Genomic DNA, 20860 nt, shown 5'->3' with positions numbered 1-20860 from the left:
CAGGTGGGGGGGCGATCGGGGGTGGGGCTGGCCTGGGGGAGGAACCCTGGGCAGTTGGCGGGCCAGCCCCGCCCTCTGGTCAAACTCTGGTGGAACTCCCAGTCGAGGGGACAATTTGCATATTACCCTTTTATTTTATAGGATTGATTTCAGAGAGAAAGGGAAAGGGAGAGAGAGATAGAAACATCAATGACGAGAGAGAATCATTGATCGGCTGCCTCCTGCACTCCACCTATTGGGGAATTGAGCCCACAATCTGGGCATGTGCCCTTGACTGGAATCAAACCTGGGACCCTTCAGTCCACAGGCCAACGCTCTATCCACTGAACCAAACCGGCTAGGGCAAGTCCCATGGTATTTTAAATTTTTATTTATTGGTTTTAGAGAAAGAGAGGAAAGGAGAGAGAGAAACACCAATGTGTTGTTCCACTTATTTATACATTCATAGATTGATTCTTGTATGTGCCCTGACTGGGGATCGAACCCCCAACCATGGTGTATGGGGACGATGCTCTAAGCAACTGAGCTAACCAGTCAGGGTAGGCCCCACGGTATTTTAGAATCCTTTTGAAAGGTCTCCTGTGCCAGCTTGAGCAAGATGGAAAGACTAAGGCTGAGTGGCTGGGACGCAGCCTGCTCTAACTGCAGCAGACCTCTCCTCCGCTGGCCCCGGGGGGACCATTCCTCTACTTGGACTGGCTGCTGGCCCTGCTGAGACTTGAGCTCCCACATTCTTTCAAATTTTCCCTCCATGTGCCCCAGCCTCATCAAGGCCTGTCTTCTCCTATTCACTGCCCACTGCTGGTGTGACTCCATTAATCTCCACGCTCCTTGAAGAAAAGGAAGAACCTAAGTTTTCCTGGGCTGGGAGGGCTCAGTGTCAAGAGTCAGTCACTCAGTACTCCTTTGTGAAGCTCTGAATCTCAGAAGGAGGGGGAGTGGAGACAAAGTCCAAGCCTCTTCCACCCCCAGCCCAACTTAGTGTATGACCAACTTTACAGCAGGAACAGGTAGGCCACAGACTCAGCAAAGGGTGACCAGAAACAGCTTCTGTGCTGATATAAACAATGTGCCTCCATGTGAGAAGGCCCACCCCATGGAGCCAGGATGGCACTGAGCCAAGCCTCCGGCCATAACTGCAAAAAGAGCAGGAAAGCCCAGAATAGAAAGTGTTCTGCTAGCTCTGGCAGCTCCTCCCGCACATGCTGCCGGGTATGGGTCAGCTGCCAGCCTTAACTCTCCAACTCTAGCTTTGTTAACCCAGGCCTTTGTCTTTGTTCTTAATAAACCCAAATAGACTTTAAGTAAGGGTCAGAAATGACACTTTGTTGACTCTGAGAGTTACAGACTAAAGCATGGTCACCTGCAAACATTTCTTGCTTGTTTTGTTTGAGTTGTCCTATATTGAAAAATGCCAGCTCACACTGATGAGAAATTAATATTCTTTGTGGCTACCTAACAGCTCGTTTTGAAATCCTGAGGCTGAAAGTTCTGAACTGTCTGCCAAGCTAGGGAAGGCATTGATTGAGAGCTGTGTTACAGCTTGGTTAGTGCTTTACCACCAAACCAGTGGTCAGCAAACTGCGGCTCGCGAGCCACATGCGGCTCTTTGGCCCCTTGAGTGTGGCTCTTCCACAAAATACCACGTGCGGGTGCGTGTACAGTGCGATTGAAACTTCGTGGCCCATGCGCAGAAGTTGGTTTTTGGCCTGGGCGAGTCTATTTTGAAGAAGTACTGTTGATATTTGTCTCTGTTGACTAATGAGTTTGCCAACCACTGAGTTCTAAACACTTAAAAGGTTGTAATAAAATGCAACAGTGAGAAGTTAGAAGAGTGCCTTAATCCCACCCTGCCAATCAAAACCCTTCTGATAGGCAAATTTCTTTTGTAAATTGTTACTTAGTGTATGGATTATATGGTTTGCTCAAGTCTCTGATTCAGCAGACATTTTTGGCAGAAAAAGTGCTGTTTCCTGTAACCCCATATTTTGGAGACTGGTTTGACAATAGATTCCTCTTTTCCTTTAGACCTGTCCAACCTTCCAGATAGAACTCCACCCTCATCTCCAAAGAACACAGGCAAAGATGTATCAGCATAAACCATTTATTGCCAACTCTCTAATATCATATACTAATGGGCCTGACAATTCACTCAGGAGTATTAGGGATGGGGGCCAGGAGGTAGGGAGTGTGATGAAAGTACAGCATGTGAGGACCGGTAGCCGAGGGGCAGACTTCGTGCCTAGCCTGCTGGCGACCAGTCTTGGTCAGCTAAGCTACCTTGGACAGGGAGGAGCTAGGCCCGGACAAAAACCCTCAACTCTCCTTTGGCCATCCCATCCCATCCCAGGCTTCCAGCCCTCCCCCTGCTTCCACATTCATAGTCCTGTGTGGGTGAGGGAGACGTAGGGAGGTAAGAAGCTCTCTAACTGCCAGGCTTGTGGGCGCTACCAGCTGAGCATGGGGTTCCCAGGCTAGTCCTTGGCTGGAGAAGGCCTTCGAGGACTTGGGCCTTCATTGCAGTATCTTCAGACAGGTCGGGATGAGGGATGGGGCCTTGCCCTTAGGGGCCTGCCCCTCCTCTGTGGCGTCCAGAAGCTGCTGCATGTAACAGGAGGTGCCGAGCAGCATGTGGCCTGTGGCCTGCATGCTGAAGAGGGCCCAGCGAAGAGCTTCCCTGGGTGGAAGGAGAAGGCAGCAGAGTTAAAATACAGAGAAAACTCCTGGCGGCATCTCCTAAATGCTCCTCCCCCATGCTCCCTTACTAATTTCATAACTTGCAGAGTGATATGCAAATAGGAACAGATGCTGCCTTCCCCCAGCAAATGGGAAGGGGTCTACAGGCATTACCTGCAATTGTACCTTAATTGAGATGTCCAAAATTCAAGCTCATTTAACAAGGCCATTTATTTATTTGTTTGTTTAATTTATTTTTTTAATCCTCACTGGAGGATATTTTTTCCATTGATTTTTAGAGAGGGTGGAAGGGAGGAAAAAGGAGAGGAAGAGAGAAAGAAAGAAACGTTGATGTAAGAGACACATTGATTGGTTGCCTCCCGCATGTACTCTGATTGAACCAGAACCAAGGTACGTGCCCTTGACCAGGAATCTAACCTGAGACCCTTGGGTCCAACAAGACCTATTATTTTTGTAATACTACTTGGACTAACCAATATAACATGATCTAACATCTCATGTTATGTAGATGATGTTATATTGATCTACAAAACATGAAGATCATAACTCTGCCCTTCACAACATCTGTTGTAGACCCTGGGATTATAGTGATCCCACACAGGGTTAGGAAGTTGAAATAGCATAAATCACTTAACATGGGGTCTGATGTGTAGAAGAGTAGGGGAAATGTGGGGTCAAGAGTAACTAGTTGAATGCTTGACCATTTTAACTAAGTTCTTAGACAAATCTTTTTAAAAGATAGATGAGAGTCACTAGTGGTGTCAGTCCCAGGGGGGATCAGGGAGGGGAAAACAAAAGGAAAATAAGTACTTCCTGGTTGATAATAAAACTTGTCTTCTATTTACCTTCATTCAATAAATTCTGGTGGAAGCCCTGGCCAGTCCCGATATGCTAAGATTGCGGGTTCAATCCCCGGTCAGGGCACATACAAGAAGCAACTAATGAATGCATAAATAAGTGGAACAACCAATCAATGTTTTTTCTCTCTCTCCCTCCCTCTGTAAAAAATTCAATAAAAGATATTTTAAAAAAAAGGTAGTTCCAATAAAATGACGTTTAAAAAAAAAATCAACCAGTGAATGCATAAATGGGTGGAACAGCAAACTGATGTTTTTTCTCTCTCTCCCTCTGTCTCTAAAAATAAATAAATAAATAAATAAATAAATTCAGATGGAGGTAGTGGTGGGGGATAGAAAGACAATTAGAGCCATAAACATCTACACATAAAAATACTTTGAAATTCTCTGAAATCAATAAAAAATATATTTAAATATATGTATTTTTTTTATCGATTTTTACAGAGAGGAAGGGAGAGGAATAGAGAGTTAGAGACATGGATGAGAGAGAAACATCAATCAGCTGCCTCCTGCAAGCCCCCTACTGGGGATCAAGTCCATGACCAAAGTACATGCCCTTGACCAGAATCCAGGACCCTTCAGTCCTCGGGCCAAGGCTCTATCCACTGAGCCAAACCAGTTAGGGCTATTTCAGCATTCTTTTTTTTTTTTTAATACATTTTTATTGATTTCAGAGAGGAAGGGAGAGGGAAAGAGAGATAGAAACATCAATGATGAGAGAGAATCATTGATTGGCTGCCTCCTGCACTCCCCTTACTGGGGATCGAGCCCACAACCTCAGCATGTGCCCTGACCAGAATCTAACCTGGGACCTTCCAGTTCGCAGTCCAACACTCTATCCACTGAGCCAAACCAGCTAGGGCTATTTCAGCATTCTTGATGGACATACATATAGGTGGGGTTTTGAATTCTCCTTGGAACTGATTGTAACTTCTTTTCTCTCATTAATTAGTGAATTCAATAAACTCTCTGACACATGTTCATTTTTAACAGATTAGAAGACTACTTAGGAAAATTTACTATTTTAAGTGGGAAAAAAATAATTGTTATAATAGAAGATAATTAGAAAAACTAAATATATCCCAGTTCTACCTGGAGGAGTATGTGTACCCCTTTGGCATACATGAGTGAAATGTAAAGCACTAATTCAGCCGTAAGATCTAGCACATGTTGTCATGCTTTGTCAGCATCAATACCAGTTCCAGGCCCTAAAAGGCTGAGGTCCATGTGAGCAGATAGGGGCTCTCCCATTGCTGCATACCCACCCTGCCGCCAGCGAATCCCAATTCACTCACTTCATGACGCGCTTGGCCCCATAGCAGTGAAGATTGTAGGAAAGGGAGTATGTGCCATAGAGAGTTGCCTTTACATTCAGGCAGCCAATGAAGTCCTGTGGGTTCAACTTGTACAGGTCAAAAGTTACTCGGGCCACGTCGATCTTCTTGGCAGGCTTACGGGAGAGGGAGAGTTGGTACCTAGAGCCCTGCATCAAGACAAGTGTGTGGTTGGCACCCCTCAAGGACTTCTGATTCCCAGTGTTCTCCCTCCACAGGTGGCACCTCACCTGGTCTGATGGGGGCTGCCATTTCTGCCCCTTCTGGAGGGCCATGAACACTGTGTCGTCTGCCAGGGTTTGGAAATACTCTTCTGTCTCTACCACTGTGCCATCTTCCTCCAGCACCAGGAAGAAGGGCTTGTCTGCCAGCATCAGGGTGTCCCGGACCTGGGGAACAAGGTTAGTGATGCTTCTGCCACCCCCACGCAGCCACAGAGCTGGTATGGGGAAGACCCACATCACATCAGAGGGAAAGAACAAGTGGCCCAGGGTCTATGGAATGGGACGGCAGCTCAGGCTCTTTCTGTGAGATCACCATCCAAAGACTGTATTGTGGTATCTCTTGGTACCTGGCATCATGGTTAATATTCTAGAAGAGTTCTGTCCAGTAAAAATATAATGGAAGTTACATGTGTAAATTTCTATTGAGATATAATTCATAGGCTATAAAATTTGACCTTTTAGAGTACAGAATTTAGTGTTTTCCCCTACATTCACAAAGTTATGCAACCACCACCACTACCTAATTTCAGAATCAAAAGAAACCCAGTACCCATTAGTAGTCATTCCCCATTTCCCAACCCATGACAACTTCTACTTTACAGGATTTGGCTGTTCTGGACATTTCATGTAAACAGAATCATACATTATGTGGTCTTTTTACACTGGCTTCTTAGTATGTTTAAAGGTTCACCCATGTTGCAACATGATTACCTCCTCTTTATGGTTGAATCATATTCTAAAATATAGATATACTACATTTTTAATTGATTCATCAATTGATAGACCTGTGATTGTTTCCCTTTTTGAGTATCACAAATAATGCTGTTATGATCATTCATGTCCAAATTTTTGGGTGAAAATATATTTCCTGTTTTCCTGGGTATATGCCTAGGAGTGACACCGCTGAGTCATATAGTCAACCCCATGTTTAACTTTTTTAAAAAATATATTCAGTACCCATTAGTAGTCATTCCCCATTTCCCAACCCATGACAACTTCTACTTTACAGGATTTGGCTGTTCTGGACATTTCATGTAAACAGAATCATACATTATGTGGTCTTTTTACACTGGCTTCTTAGTATGTTTAAAGGTTCACCCATGTTGCAACATGATTAATGAGCTGCCTCCTGCACACCCCCCACTGGGGATTGAGCCTGCAACCAAGGTACATGCCCTTGACCAGAATCGAACCCAGAACCCCATAGACTGATGCTCTATCTACTGAGCCAAACCAGTTAGAGCTCCATGTTTAACTTTTTAAGGAACTACCAAACTGTTTTCAAAAGGAATTTTTGGGTGAAAATATATTTCCTGTTTTCCTGGGTGTATGCCTAGGAGTGACACTGCTGAGTCATATAGTCAACCCCATGTTTAACTTTTTAAAAAATACATATATTCCGCCCTTGATCAGAATCAAACCCAGGACCCTTCAGTCCACAGACTGATGCTCTATCCACTGAGCCAAACCAGTTAGGGCTCCATGTGTAACTTTTTAAGGAACTACCAAACTGTTTTCAAAAGTAGCTGCATCATTTTATATTCCCACCAGCAATGTATGAGGATTCCAATTTCTACACAACCTCATCAACACTTGTTATTGTCTATCTTTTATTTTAGTCAGGCAATTGGGAATGAAGTGATTCTGATTTACATTTCCCTAATGACTAAGATATTGAATACATTTTCATGTGTTATTACCCATTTGTATTATATTCTTTACAGAAACATCACTCAAACTCTTTGTCCATTTTTAAATAGGTTGTCTTTTTATTACTGAGTTATGAGTTCCTTATATAGTCTGGATACTTGATCTTTATGAGATATGTGATTCACTAATATTTTCTCCCATCCTGTGGGTTTTTTCATTTTTTCATAGTGTCTGTTGATGCAAAACAAATTTTTTCCCCTTTTGGTGGGTTGTGCTTTGGTGCCATATCTAAGAAACCAAGGTCATGAAGACTTACACCTATGTTTTCTTCTAAACAACACTTGTTATTGTCTATCTTTTATTTTAGTCAGGCTATTGAGAATGAAGTGATTCTGATTTACATTTCCTTAATGACTAAGATGTTGAATACATTTTTATGTGTTATTACCCGTTTGTATTACATTCTTTACAGAAACATCCACTCAAACTCCTTGTCCATTTTAAAATAGGTTGTCTTTTTATTATTGAGTTATGAGTTCTTTATATAGCCTGGATACTCGATCCTTATGAGATATGTGATTCACAAATATTTTCTCCCATTCTGTGGGTTGTCTTTTCATTTTTTCATAGTGTCTGTTGATGCAAAACAAATTCCCCCCCCCTTTGGTTCGTTGTGCTTTGGTGCCATATCTAAGAAACCAAAGTCATGAAGACTTACACCTATGTTTTCTTCTAAGGGTTGTATAGTTTTAGATCTACATTTAGCTCTTTAATCTAGTTTGACTTAATTTTGTACATAGTGTGAGGTAGGGATCCAGTTTTATTCTTTTGCAGGTGGTTATCCCATTGTGCCACCACCATTTGTTGAAAAGGGTATTCTTTCTCTATTGAATAGTCTTGGCACCCTGTAAAAAAATCAATTGATCGTAGATACATGGGTTTATTTCTGGACTTTCAATTCTATTCCATTGATTTGAATTTTCTAATAGCATACCCTGGCCGGGGTTGCTAAGTGGATAGGGCTTCGACCCAGTGCACTGAAGGGCATGTACCTGGGTTGCAAGTTTGATCCCTGTCTAGGCACTTCAGAGAGGCAACCAATTGATGTGTCTCTCTCACACTGATGTGTGTGTCTCTCTCTTTCCCTCCCTCGCTTCCACTCTTTCTAAAAATCACTGGAAAAAATATCCTCTGGTGAGGATAAATAAATAAATAAATAAATAAATAAAATTTTTAATAGCCACTTTAAAATAAAAACAGGTGGAATTACTTGTAATATATTTAATTCAATCTAAAATATATATAACTAAGATAAAAAATTTATAAGATTTTACATTTTTTCCATATTAAGTCTTCAAAATCTTATATGCACTTTATATGTAAACACATCTCAATTTCAACTAGATAAATTTCAAGAATTTAGTAACCACATATAGCTAGTAGCTACTGCATTGGATAGTGCAACTCTAGCGATAAAGTGACATAGGTTTGAATTCTAGCTTTTCTACTTCATTGTTCTGAACTTAAGTCCCCTCATTTCTCTAAACTAGTTTCATAATCTAAAAAGTTGAGGCAAGTACATTAGGACCCTCACAACAATTAAATGCAAAAGTGTGAGATGATAGCTTAGGTTTAAATCCCAGTGAATAAACTTGGCCTCTGCCCCTAGAAAATGGGAATAATTGTAACTATCTCAAGGTGATGATTATAAGAAATGCTATATAAGTCATTTGGCAGAGTCCATAGTCCATAGTGTGCATTTACTAAAATTTATACTATACTAATTAAAATGGAAAGAGACCCATGACATGTTATAGGATGAAAAGTCAGCTCTATACTACATAACCCCATTTAAGTTATATATAAGGATAGACTATTTAGGACAGTCACAGTCACACCATTAGTTCTCTTGGAATAGGAGAATTTTCACTTTACTTTTCTTGGATTTGTTAGAGAACATATTTTTCTGCTTAAAATCCTTTAATATAGGCCTGGGATGAGCAACACAGCAACAGCAATGAACACACCTAGCTCCCAGATCTTGGTTTCTGAATACCATTCTTCACTAAAATGAAGCAGACCTTCTTAGAAAAAATGGTGAACTCTAGGGCTAGGAAAAGTACAAGATGAGCCTGTAGTACCTTGTTGTGCCAGAAAGTCAGAAAGCACAACACAGAAATAGGGCTGAAGGGAGTCTCACTGGCCAAGTCTGGGACAATTTGAGCATCAATAAATAATCTGTGACCATCCTTATATCCCATTTAAGTGGGGATACTTGAGTCCTTTTTGATATAAGTAAGTAAATAAATTTAAGTTTAGATGCAGAATGAGATTTTACTTAGTGCAAAGTACTTCCCTAGAAAATAATTAACAGAAAGGAAAAAATAATAACTTTATATAGAGAAGCCTGACTGTACCTTTAAAAACTTTTTTTTTTTTTTACTTAATGAGAGAGAGAGAGAGAGAGTTGTTGTTCCACTTATTTTTGTATGTGCTCTGACCGGGGATTGAACTCTCAACCTTAGTATTTGGGACAGCACTCCCACTAACTGATCTACCTGTCCAGGGCCCTGACCATACCTTTTTATTCAAATATTCAAAGTTAAACAGTAATGTGACAAATCAAAATTGTATGCAATTAAATAATTCTAAACTAAAGAAGCGTAAACAAAATAACTGGCTTTTAATCTTCAAAATAATAAAGGTCATGAATGTCAAGGAAATTGAGGAACTGTTTCATACTGAAGGAGACTAAAGAGGTGCACAGTTTTGGCCAGTGTGGCTCAGTGGTAGAGCATCAGCCAGTGCACCAAAGGGTGGCAGGTTTGATTCCTGGTCAAGGGCAGGTACCTGGGTTGCAGGTCTCTCCCTGGTGCAGGTCTCTCTCACATCAATGTTTCTCTCGCTCTCCCTCCCTCCCACTCTCTCTAAAAATCAATGGGAAATTATCCTTGGGTGAGGATTAAGCCAGAGAGAGAGAGAGAGAGAGAGAGAGAGAGAGAGAGAGAAAGAGAGAGAGATGCACAATTCCCTGGCCAGTAGCTCAGTTGGTTAGAGCATCCTCCAATACACCAAAGTTGTGGGTTCAATCCCCGGTCAGAGCACATACAAGAATCAACTAATCAATGCATAAATAAATGGAACAACAAATCAATGTCTCTGTCTCTTCCTTTTCATTTCTCTCTCTCTTTAAAATTAAAAATTTTAAAAAAAGAGAGATTCACAATTAAATAGAACAGTTGATCCTGACCTGGGTCCTTTTGCTACAAAGCACATTATTAGAATAATTGCAAACACTTGAATGTAGTATCAAGATCAAATGGTAGTTATATAATATTGTATTTTGCCTGATTTTGATGGTTGTATTGTGATTATATAGGAGAATATCCTTGTCTGGAGAAAACACACATTGAAGTATCCAAGAATGACAGGCATTAGGTCGGCAACTTGCTCTCAAGTGCTTCAGGAAGTCTCATTGCTTTTGCAAATTTTGTTAGTTTGAGATTGTTTCAAAATTAGTTTTCATTTTAAAAAATCCTCCAATGGCTTACTGTTATCTTTTTTTTAAAAAAAAATGTATTTTTATTGATTGCAGAGAGGAAGGGAGAGGGAGAGAGAGAGATAGAAACATCAATGATGAGAGAGAATCATTGATCATCTGCCTCCTGAACACCCCCTACTGGGGATTGAGCCCGCAACCCTGGCATGTACGCTTGACCAGAATTGAACCTGGGACCCCTCAGTCCGCAGGCCAACGCTCTATCCACTGAGCCAAACCAGCTAGAGCTTATCTTTTAACATGAAACCCAACTGTTCTCTGCCATGGCCAAATAAAGGACTTCATACCCTGGTCTCTCCCAACCATATCTCCTTACCCTCTCTCCCCTCATTTTCTCTGCTCCTTTCTTTCTGTTGCCAAATTTGGAAAGTTAGTCTAGATAGAAGGATGTCTTCCTAATTTCAGGTAGACTTCACTTCTGACCTATGGTCCATCTTAGAAAGCTGTCCCTCCCTGCATCCTCTGCAGTTAGGGCTCTGACTAGGAATTCCCAAACTCAGTGGCTATAAGAATCTCCTGAAGAATCTGCTAAAATGACAATTCCTGTGCCTCACTCATGACCTAATCAGTCTCAGGGGGAGAAGTCTGGGAAGCCATGTGTTAACAAGGCCATTGTAATGCATAAGGTAGTCCCTGAACCTCAGTGTGAAAAATAGTGCAGAGTCTAGACTCAAGTGTGAAAGAGCCCTTTTGATTCAAGGCACAAGAAATGCAGTCTGGCACAACCAGAAGCCTCACAAGGGATGGGGAATTGGCTTCCAGGAAGAATGGACCTAATTCAGAGAAATGGGGGAGAGAACCTAGAATAGAGGGTTAGGTCGGCTATGATTTTTTTTAATACTTTTTTATTGATTTCAGACAGGAGGGGAGAGGGAGATAGAAACATCAATGATGAGAGAGAATCCTTGATCAGCTGCCTCCTGCACATCCTCTACTGGGGATGGAGCCTGCAACCCGGGCATGTGCCCGTGACTGGAATTGAACCTGGGACCCTTCAGTTCGCAGGCTGATGCTCTATCCACTGAGCCAAACCAGCTAGGGCGAGCTATGATTTCTATATGTTAAACAGACTAGTAATTGGAAGCCTAATTCAAACATTTGATCTGTGTCAGGCACCTGGACTTGCAGATGAGCAGGGTCCCACCCCCTGGAGCTGATAAGCTAGTGGGGCAGTGAAGCACATGACTAATATGGAGCCAGAATAGATGAGGCTGTAGGCCGGGCAACGGAGGAAGATAACCCCAAGCAGTGGAGAGGAAGCTGGAAATGGGGAAGGGTGTCATTCTTGCCTGCTGTGACTACCATCCACAAACGTTGTATATCCTTGGTTTTCTCCCCTGGAAGCTTCCCTGGTTAACAGTTTGAAGAAAGTCTTCTACAGCTATTTAAAAATCCTCACATGGAAGGTCAGTATAGGAAACAGACTGAGGAGAACTGCCCTGGCTGAAGGGAGGAGATGGATGGAGTTGTATATCCTTGGTTTTCTCCCCTGGAAGCTTCCCTGATTAACAGTTTGAAGAAAGTCTTCTACAGCTATTAAAAAATCCTTGCGTGGAAGGTCAGTATAGGAAACAGACTGAGAACTGCCCTGGCTGAAGGGAGGAGATGGATGGAAAAGGGAATGTCTAAAATCTTGCCCATTTCCCCAGCTTCCAGGCACTTCTACAAGTTTAAGAACGACTGTAAAAGGCAACCTAAGGATCCTTCCAGGGAGCAATTATGCTCTGAAAATACCACTGATGTTGATATAGGAAAGCAATATACTGCCCTCCCCCTGTCAACAGACAGACAACACTAATCAACTGGACAGCACTCCAGGCAGGCACTACCAACCCACTTGACCTGGCCTGAGAAAGGAAATCTTTTCGCCATGTAAGCCATGAACTTCATCCTTACTGAACTTGCAGCTCATGACCTGGAGGACAGAGGCAGCAGGCAGGGCCAACTCTGAGCCAAGGTCCCAGTGGTTGGGCTGTGCAGAGGTCAGGCCCTCCCCTCACCTTGTGGAGGAGGTCCTCCAGGCTGTGCGCCATGATGCCCTTCCGCACACTCCGGTCCTGGGTGCTCACTCTGCAGGGCCGGGCTCTGAGGGGCTCCGGGCTGGGCTCCGACAGCAGCTGCTGGGTGACCACCGAGGTGCTCACTGCCACATACCTGGGGGAGTTTTGGGGCATTAGAATAAGCTGCCTGCTGCTTCCCAGCTCTCACCCCATAGCAATCCCTGTAGGCTGAGTTCACCATATTCCTCCTCCCCTACCACCTACCAGGCCTGCTCTAGATAGTCTTACTCAAAAGTCAGCCACATCAGTACATCTGAGACTTTAATGGGCATGCAAGTCCTGTGGGGATCTTGGTGAAATGCAGATTCTGATTCAGTAGGTCTGGGTGGAGTGTGAGATTCTATGTGTCTCAAGTGATATTGACTCTGCGGGTTCTCAGACCATGAGGGGGAACGGAGTGAGAGAAGACCCAACCCACATTCCCCCAATTCCACTTTCCTCTCTTGGCCTCACTCTTCTCACCTGTAAAGTGAGATAAAGTGGCGAAGCTGACGTCAGTGTAAGGTGTTTTTGTACTCTGACATAACACAATGTAGAACCAAAGGAGTGGAGGGAACCTGGGTTTTGGAGACAGGCAGGCAAAGTTAGAATCCTGGCCCCACTATCCATTTGCTAGGTAATCGAAAGCATCCACTCTGTGCCCCAGTTCCCTCGTCTATTAATTTGGCATAATCATCCCCACTTCCCAAAGTCGTGGTGAGGCTGAAATGAGATCAAGAATGAAAGCACAAGCATAGTGTGGTGGTAATCTTGGGTCCCATTACAGAGCCCCTGAATCAGAATCTACACTTTACGAAGATACACAAGTGATTTATGTGCCACTGAAATTTGAGAAGTTCTCCCCTACCGCTCACAGGTAGCTCCCCTTCCCTTTCACCCTCGGCTCTCCTCACCTGGAGAGGGACTTGGGGTTGAGAAGGCTGAGGGACTTCATGGCATATTCCATCCTCGTCAGCTGGACTGCATTGGACCTGGGAAGGAAGCAGAAACAGCTCATTACCGTGGACTGGGAGGGTTTCCGTTCTCTCATCATTTGACACAGAACCACCCCACCCCCATCCAGCAAGCTTCCACCCTGCTCTCCCCTCTCAATTCACAGACACCCTCCTCAGCCTTTTTTCTGTCCAGCCCTGTGCACACCGACGGTGACCAAGTTGGAGACCCCCTCAGTGCCCAGGCTCAGGCCCACTCAGCTGCTCCACCCTCCCTAGTACCACTCACTCCATGTTTCTCTGACTCTGGCTCTGCTCACACTGATCAGGGATCCCAAGTTGGAGCTAAAGACGCCCGGCCTGGTTAATTCCTGTCCCTGGGGGCAGAGTCCACTTTATGCTGGCAGGAGGTGAGTCACACCACCTCACGCTGCTGGGGACTGTTCCCTCAGCTGTAGTCCAGAGACATCACAGGCCAGGCCTCACAGGCCAGGCAGCCCAGGCTAAGCCTGCTCTCTCCCGTAGGTCCTTGAGCAATCCAAACCCTCCTGAGGCTTCCCACTGACTAAAGGGACTTTGTGAGATGATGGAGAATGTTCTACATCTGTTCTCTCTGTTTCCATAGCTACTCGCCCAATGTGGCTATTGAGCACTTAAAATGTTGCTAGGATGCCCACGGGGCTGGATTTGTAATTATTTTTAATGCTAACTGAATTTAAATAGCCATGGTGTCTTATGGCTCCTGGCAACCATACTGGACAGTATAGCTCTAGCTGACAGCTTTGGGCTCACCTGCTACCACTTTATCTCCTAAACCTCTCTGCTCCAGCTTTGCATGTTCCAAGCATGCAAACGGCAGTCCCCTCCACCTGCAATGCCTTCCTCTGGCCCAGAGCTAAATGTTTGTAGCTTTGAAGCCCTAGTTGCATTGCTTTCCACTCCTTGGAAAGCCTTCATACACAGCTCACAGAATTTCCCCTTCAACCTGCCCTTCCTACTTCTTAGCCAAGTGTCTATTTCTGTCTTAGCCCCCTAGGCACGGGGTGCCTGGCCCTGAGATGTTCTCCCTAATCCTAGCCCCCAGCACAGCAAGGACCTGGCACAGAATAAGGGGCTCAAGGAGCGGTCATGGAAGAAAAGCCCCCTCCACAGTCAGGTAAAATCACTCTTTCCTTCTAACGACGTGGGGAAGGGGGCTCCTCAGACCTGCCTTGCCTGTGAAAGCTCACTACCCAAGTCTGCTTGTTTGGGCCTCACTCCTCACTCCCATTCCCTATCCATAGCAAAACTCTGCCAAGCCCCACCTCACCTGCTCTCCAAGAGCCAAAAAACAAAACACCACAAAACAAAAAACTCCTTACCTCCCCCTCACAGTCTCCTAACCTCCTTATAGTACTGCCCTGCTCAGCTCAGCCCTCCCTTCATTTTATTTCCAGCTCCCCGGGGGAAGCCCCTCCCCTGGCCTTCAGTGCCAGCTGGGGAAAAGAGCATGGGGAGTGAGTGTACAGCTTTCTCCCTTGGGATTTCAGGCCAATCTAACTTCCAGAAAATGCCCCAAAGGAGGGCAGGAGGCATGTTACGACAGCTTTGGGACAGGGTCTGGCCCAGGACATGGCAGCAGGCACAGAGGGCACAGAAAACAGGCCCACGTGGGTTGTGGCTCCAGCACTGCCCGAGTTAGCTGTCTGAGTGCAGACAAATTGCCGTATGCCTGTGCACTCCAATTTCTCTCCCTGTACTACAGGGAATAATGATTCCTGTGACAAAGGATTGAGTGAGGATTTATGATAATAAAAGTAAAGGGTGCCCTGGCCGGTTTGGCTCAGTGGATAGAGCATCGGCCGGCGGACTGAAGGGTCCTGGGTTCGATTCTTGTCAAGGGCACATGCCCTGATTGCAGGCTCAGTCCCTGGTGGGGGGCGTGTAGGAGGCAGCCAATCAATGATTCTCTCTCATCATTGATGTTTCTATCTCTCTCCTCCCTTCCTCTCTGAAATCAATAAAAATATTAAAAAATAAAAGTAAAGGGCTTTGCAACAAAGACACTTAATAGATAGAATATTGGTGTTATTAATGATATAATTATTTAATAATAGCAGAGACGAAGACTAGCAGACTAGCTGAAATGTGTAGTGATTTAGAGGGTAAGATCTATGACCCGTCAATTCTACTCCTCGATAGATAGACAGATAGGTAGATAGATAGATAGATAGAAAGAAAGAAAGATAGATAGATAGATAGATGTGCATATATATAGTAACCAAGAGACATAAAAACATATATCCATACAAAAACTTATACATGAGTGTTCATAGCATTATTCACAATAGCCAAAAATTTGAAACAACCCAAGTGTTCATCAATTGATGAATGAGTAAAAAAAAATGTGGTATATCCATAAATAGAATATTATTTGTCAATAAAAAGGATAGATGCTATTACATGGATGAACTTTAAAAAAACATATGCAGAGTGAAAGAAGCCATTCACAGCAAATCACATATATATTTTTATGATTCCACTTGTATGAAATATCCAGAACAGGCAAAACTATAAAGGTAGAAAATATATTAGTGGTTGCTTAGGGCTGGGGCTGGGTAATGGGAGAGGAATGGATAAGGGGTTTCTTTCAGAGGAGACAAAAACGTTATAATCCATTAATCTAATCATAACTTATTTTTGAGATGGTTGCACAACCCTATAGGTGTACTAAAACCCATTGAATTGTATACTTAAATGGGAGAATTGTATAGTATGTAAATTATATCTCAATAATGCAGTTTTTTAAAAAAGAGTCCAGCTCAGTGTGGCTCAGTGGTTGAACGTTGACCCATGAACAGGGGGTGCCTGGTTTGATTCCCAGTCAGGCACATGCCTGGGTTGCAGGCTCAGTCCCTAGTAGGGAGTGTGTGGGAGGCAGCCAATCCATGTCTCTATCATTGATGTTTCTATCTCTATATCCCTCTCCCTCTCTCTAAAATCAATAAAAGCATATTTTTTTAAAAAGAAAAAAAAGTCCAAGTCTTGGCCGGTTTTCTCAGTGGTTAGAGCTCAGCCCCACATCCTGAAGGGTCTCAGGTTCGATTCCCAGTCCAAGGCACATACCTGGGTTGCAGGTTCAATCTCTGCCCCTCGTCGGGGCACATGTGGGAGGCAACCAAGTGATGTGACGTGTTTCTCTCCCTCTCTCTCTCTCCCTGAAAAAACAATGGGAAAAATATCCTCAGGTGAGGATTAACAAATAAATACATACATACATACATACATAAATAAGAATCCAAGCTCCTCTTTCACAGGGTTTTTCACACTAATGCATCATAATCACCTGGAGGGTTTGTTAAAATTCAGATTGCTGGCTCCATCCCAGAGTTTCTGACTCAGTATGTCTGGGGTGGGGCCTAAGAAAGTGTATTTCTAACAGATTTCTAGGCGATGCTGAAGCTGTGGCTCCTTAGGTACAACACTTCGAAAATCAGCAGTCTAGCCCTAGCTGTGTGATGAAACTCCTCTAAGCTTCAGTTTGATCTGACAAATGGGAATTAAAGATACTAGTAACTCCTACCCCACTGAGTTGTCCTAAAGATTAAATGAGATAATCATGAGATGCACTTGCTGTAGAGCTTAGTACATTTGTCAGGCTCAATAAATAGCTATTATAACTATAACTATTATTATATTATTATTATTTAGACCCAATCCTTCCCTGAAGGAGCTCCCAGGCAACCATCTTTCATTCATTCAACAACTATTTATTAGTCACTTACTATGTGCCAGCCTTCCTAGAGGCTGACAATATACCAGGAAACAAGGGGGCCTTGTCTCACACTTCAAGGAGCTGACATTATTGGAGGCAGGGGGAGAACTCTGACCATGAACAAATATGCAAATAAAATAATGTTAGATAATGATGTTCTGGGAAGAAAACAAAACCAGGTGATATGATAACAAGTGGCTGGAGAGCTAGATTGGCCTTGGAGTTAGGAACGTCTGAGGGGAGGGGAGCTTTCAGCTAAATCCTGACTGGTGAGAAACCAGTCTTTTGAAGCCCTGGAGTGTCTTAGTCCATTTGGGCTGCAATAAATGAATACCATATACTAGCAGCTTATGAACAAGAGAAATTTATTTCTCACAATTCTGGAGCCTGGCAAGATGAAGACACTGGTAGATTTAGGGTCTGCTGAGGACTGGCTTCCTGGCTCGTAGCCCTCTTCCCTCTGTGTCCTCCCCATGGTGGAGGAGAGAGGGAGTCTCTTTATAAGGACATTAATCCCACCTCCCGAAAACCCCACCTCCAAATTCCGTCACATTGGGGATTAGGCTTCAGCATAATGACGGAGTCGGGGAGGCACAAATACTCAGTCTACATGTTCTGCCTCGGCCTGTAAGCCAGATTTTGAAGTCCTGTGGAGAGACATTACCCCCTCTCCCCAGGCAGAGGAAACATCAAAAGGACTTGAGAAGGGAATGGGCAGGATGAAGAGACAGGAACACACATCACTGAACTTTAAGGCAGACCAAGAGCCAGAAGGAAAGTATAAACAGCCGGTTTGGCTCAGTGGATAGAGCATCGGCCTGTGGACTGAAGGGGTTCTGGGTTCAATTCCAGTCACGGATATGTCAAGGGCACCTCGGTTGCAGGCTCAATCCCTGACACATCGATGTTTCTCTATGTCTCTCCCTCTCCCTTCCACTCTCTTTAAAAATCAATGGACCAATCAGAAAGGATATATGCACCCCTATGTTCATAGAAGCACAATTCACCATAGCTAAGATTTGGAAATAGCCTAAGTGCCATCAGCAGATGAGTGGATTAAAAAACCGTGGTACATCTACACAATGGAATACTACGCTGCAGTAAAAAAGAAGAAATTCTTACTATTTGCAACAGCATGGATGGAACTGGAGAGCATTATGCTAAGCGAAATAAGCCAGTCAGAGAAAGATAAATATCACATGATCTCACTCATTTGTGGGATATAATGAACAACATAAACTGATGAACAAAAACAGATCCAGAGACAGAGAAGCATCGATCAGACTGTCAAACCTCAGAGGGAAGGTAGGGGAGGGTGGGGGTAAGGGGGAGAGATCAACCAAAGGATGTGTATGCATGCATATAGGCCTAACCAATGGATCCATGGATCCATGGCCCTGGTCAGGGTGCCTGCAGGAGGCAATCAATGCATTAATGTTTCTCTCTCTCTGTCCCTCCTCCTCCCTTCCACTCTCTCTAAAAATCAATGGAAAAATATCCTCGGGTGAGGATTAATAAACAAACAAAAATAATAATAAAACAAAAAGTTTAAAAAAGAAAACTATAAACAAATACTTCAGGGAGAAAGACCTGGGGAAAGAGTTGCAGGCCCTCCCTTGGACAGTCACACCTCAAGCATTTATTGAACGTGTGTTTGGTGTCCCGTGATAGGTGAATGGATGACTCAGAAGCAGTCTGGCCCTGACGAACACGGGTACATCATGGACTGTGTACACAATAAAGACAAAGATAACCACAAGTCAAAGACAGAGAATATCTGCCAGAGGGGAGGGCTGGGAGGTGGGTGGGTAGAGGTGGAGCGAAGAAATGGGAGAATGGCTCCATGAAGATTCTTCACAGTGCTTAGAAGAGGATGATTTTGGCTCAGTTGGATTTATTTATTCAACAGCATTTATTGAGCTTTTACACTATTTTTGAGACACCTTGGAGTTGAGAAGGTCTAGCTATGACTCAGAATTGAGAAGTAAAAAAAAAAAAAGTGTACATTGGCCCTGGCCAGTGCAGCTCAGCTGGTTGAGTGCGGTCCTGTGCATGAAAGGCTGCTGGTTTGATTCCCAGTCAGGGCACATGCCCAGGTTGCAACTTGATCCTCGGTGGGGGTCAAGCAGGAGGCAGCCAATGGATGTTTGACTCTCACATCAATGTTTCTCTCATTAGCACTGTCCCTCTCTCTCTAAAAAATAAAATTCAATAAATTAAAAAAAATTATGCCCTAACTGGTTTGGCTCAGTGGATAGAGCGTCGGCCTGCGGACTGAAGGGTCCCAGGTTCAATTCTGGTCAAGGGCATGTACCTTGGTTGCAGGCACGTCCCCAATAGGGGGTGTGCTGGAGGCAGCTGATTGATGTTTCTCTCTCATCGATGTTTCTAACTCTCTATTTCTCTCCCTTCTTCTCTGTAAAAATCAATAAAATATATTTTTTAAAAAATTATACATGCAACTACATTAAAAATATTCGGCATGTTAACTTGTAATATCAGGAGTAAAGTCAAAGACACACAATGAAGAAGAAAAATGTATTGCAACTAATATTATAAACAAGAGGCCAGACTCTCTCTCTCTCCCTCTCTCTCTCTCTCTCTCTTCCCTCTTCTATCTATATATAAATTAAGAAGATCAACAGCATGGTGGAAAAATGGGCAAAGAATATGAACACAGTTCAGGGAAATGAAACATGAATGACCCTTAAACATATAAAAAGATGCTTCATTTCTTTCAGATAACATAACTAAATTTTATTTTATGTATTTTTTTTGTTGGGATAAAATGTACGTAACATTAAATTAACCATTTTAAGTGTACAGTTAGTGAAATTAAGTACTTTCACAAGTTACTGTGCAACCATTACCACATTCATCTCCAGAACTTTTTTTGTCTGCCTTTCCATTTCTTTTTCAAAAAATGTTTCTGTTGATATTTAAAAACACACACACATATTTTTATTGATTTCACAGGGGAAGGGGTAGAGAGAAAATAATTGATCAGCTGCCTTCTGCATGTCCCCTACTGGGGATCCAGCCCGAAACCAGGGCTTGTGCCCTGACCTAGAATCCAAATCTGACCTCCTGACCACACTCAATCACTGAGCCACACCTGGCCGGCTTCCTTTTCATTTCTTTACCCTTTAACAACTCCTCATTCCCTCCTCCCCCTGCCCCTGGCAGCCATCATTTAACTTTCTTCCTCTACATAATGTATTTTTCTTTCGTGGCCTGGACCTTTTTGAAAAGTACAGCCCAGTTATCTTGCAGAGTGTCCCTCAATTTGAATTCATCTGTCATCTCATCATGATTAGATGCAGGTTAAGTATCTCTGGCAGGAATATCACAGAACTGATGCTGTGTATCAGGAGGTACAAGCGGTGGTTTGCCATTAGTGGTCAAATTAATTTTGATTACTTGGTTAAAGGGATTCGCACAAGTTTTCTCCAAAGTTACCGTTTTCTCTTTGCAACGATTACGTAATCCGTGGATAGATATTTCGTGACTGTGTGATGTGCGCTCGGAAAGTCACAGAACCCTCCCAAGCATCAGTTCCCCCATCTGTGGGGGGTGGGGGTGGGGGCAGCGGCCTCTTAAACTCATATTAGAATTTTAAAAAGGGAAAGTGCTAAAAAAAAAAAATGTCCCCAGCTATGAAGTGGGGACAGAGTTTAAGAAAGTCAAAGTGGTCAAAAGTGCTCTGCTCCTGGCAGGCGGCAAAAAGACGACCGCGGCGGGGAGGAGGGGGTGAGGTCCATTTCTTGCTCCCCCCGCCGGAGAGCGGCCGGGG

General features: G+C 43.6%; 1 protein-coding gene across 3 annotated transcripts; it reads right to left on the bottom strand.

The window, feature by feature from the left end:
• Positions 1–2470: 2470 nt before the first annotated feature.
• Positions 2471–14758, bottom strand: CIDEC (cell death-inducing DFFA-like effector c). Of its 3 annotated transcripts, none has more exons than XM_005870083.2 (6): positions 14675–14758; positions 13275–13352; positions 12322–12475; positions 5119–5277; positions 4850–5037; positions 2471–2677 (listed from the first exon to the last, which is right to left on the bottom strand). In XM_005870083.2, the coding sequence occupies exons 2-6, from the start codon at positions 13325–13327 to the stop codon at positions 2515–2517; spliced, it is 717 nt and encodes a 238-aa protein (XP_005870145.1). In that variant the 5' UTR covers positions 13328–13352; positions 14675–14758; the 3' UTR covers positions 2471–2514. The 3 variants fall into 3 exon arrangements, with proteins under 3 accessions (XP_005870145.1, XP_005870146.1, XP_014398246.1); XM_005870084.2 differs by lacking the exon at positions 14675–14758 and adding an exon at positions 13603–13703; XM_014542760.1 differs by lacking the exon at positions 14675–14758 and adding an exon at positions 13634–13652.
• Between the last annotated feature and the right edge of the window lie 6102 nt (positions 14759–20860).

This window comes from Myotis brandtii, unplaced genomic scaffold (assembly GCF_000412655.1).
Source record: "Myotis brandtii unplaced genomic scaffold, ASM41265v1 scaffold312, whole genome shotgun sequence".
NCBI lineage: Eukaryota > Metazoa > Chordata > Mammalia > Chiroptera > Vespertilionidae > Myotis > Myotis brandtii.
The sequence above is the reverse complement of the archived record's forward strand: the minus strand, read 5'-3'. Positions and strand labels throughout refer to the sequence as shown.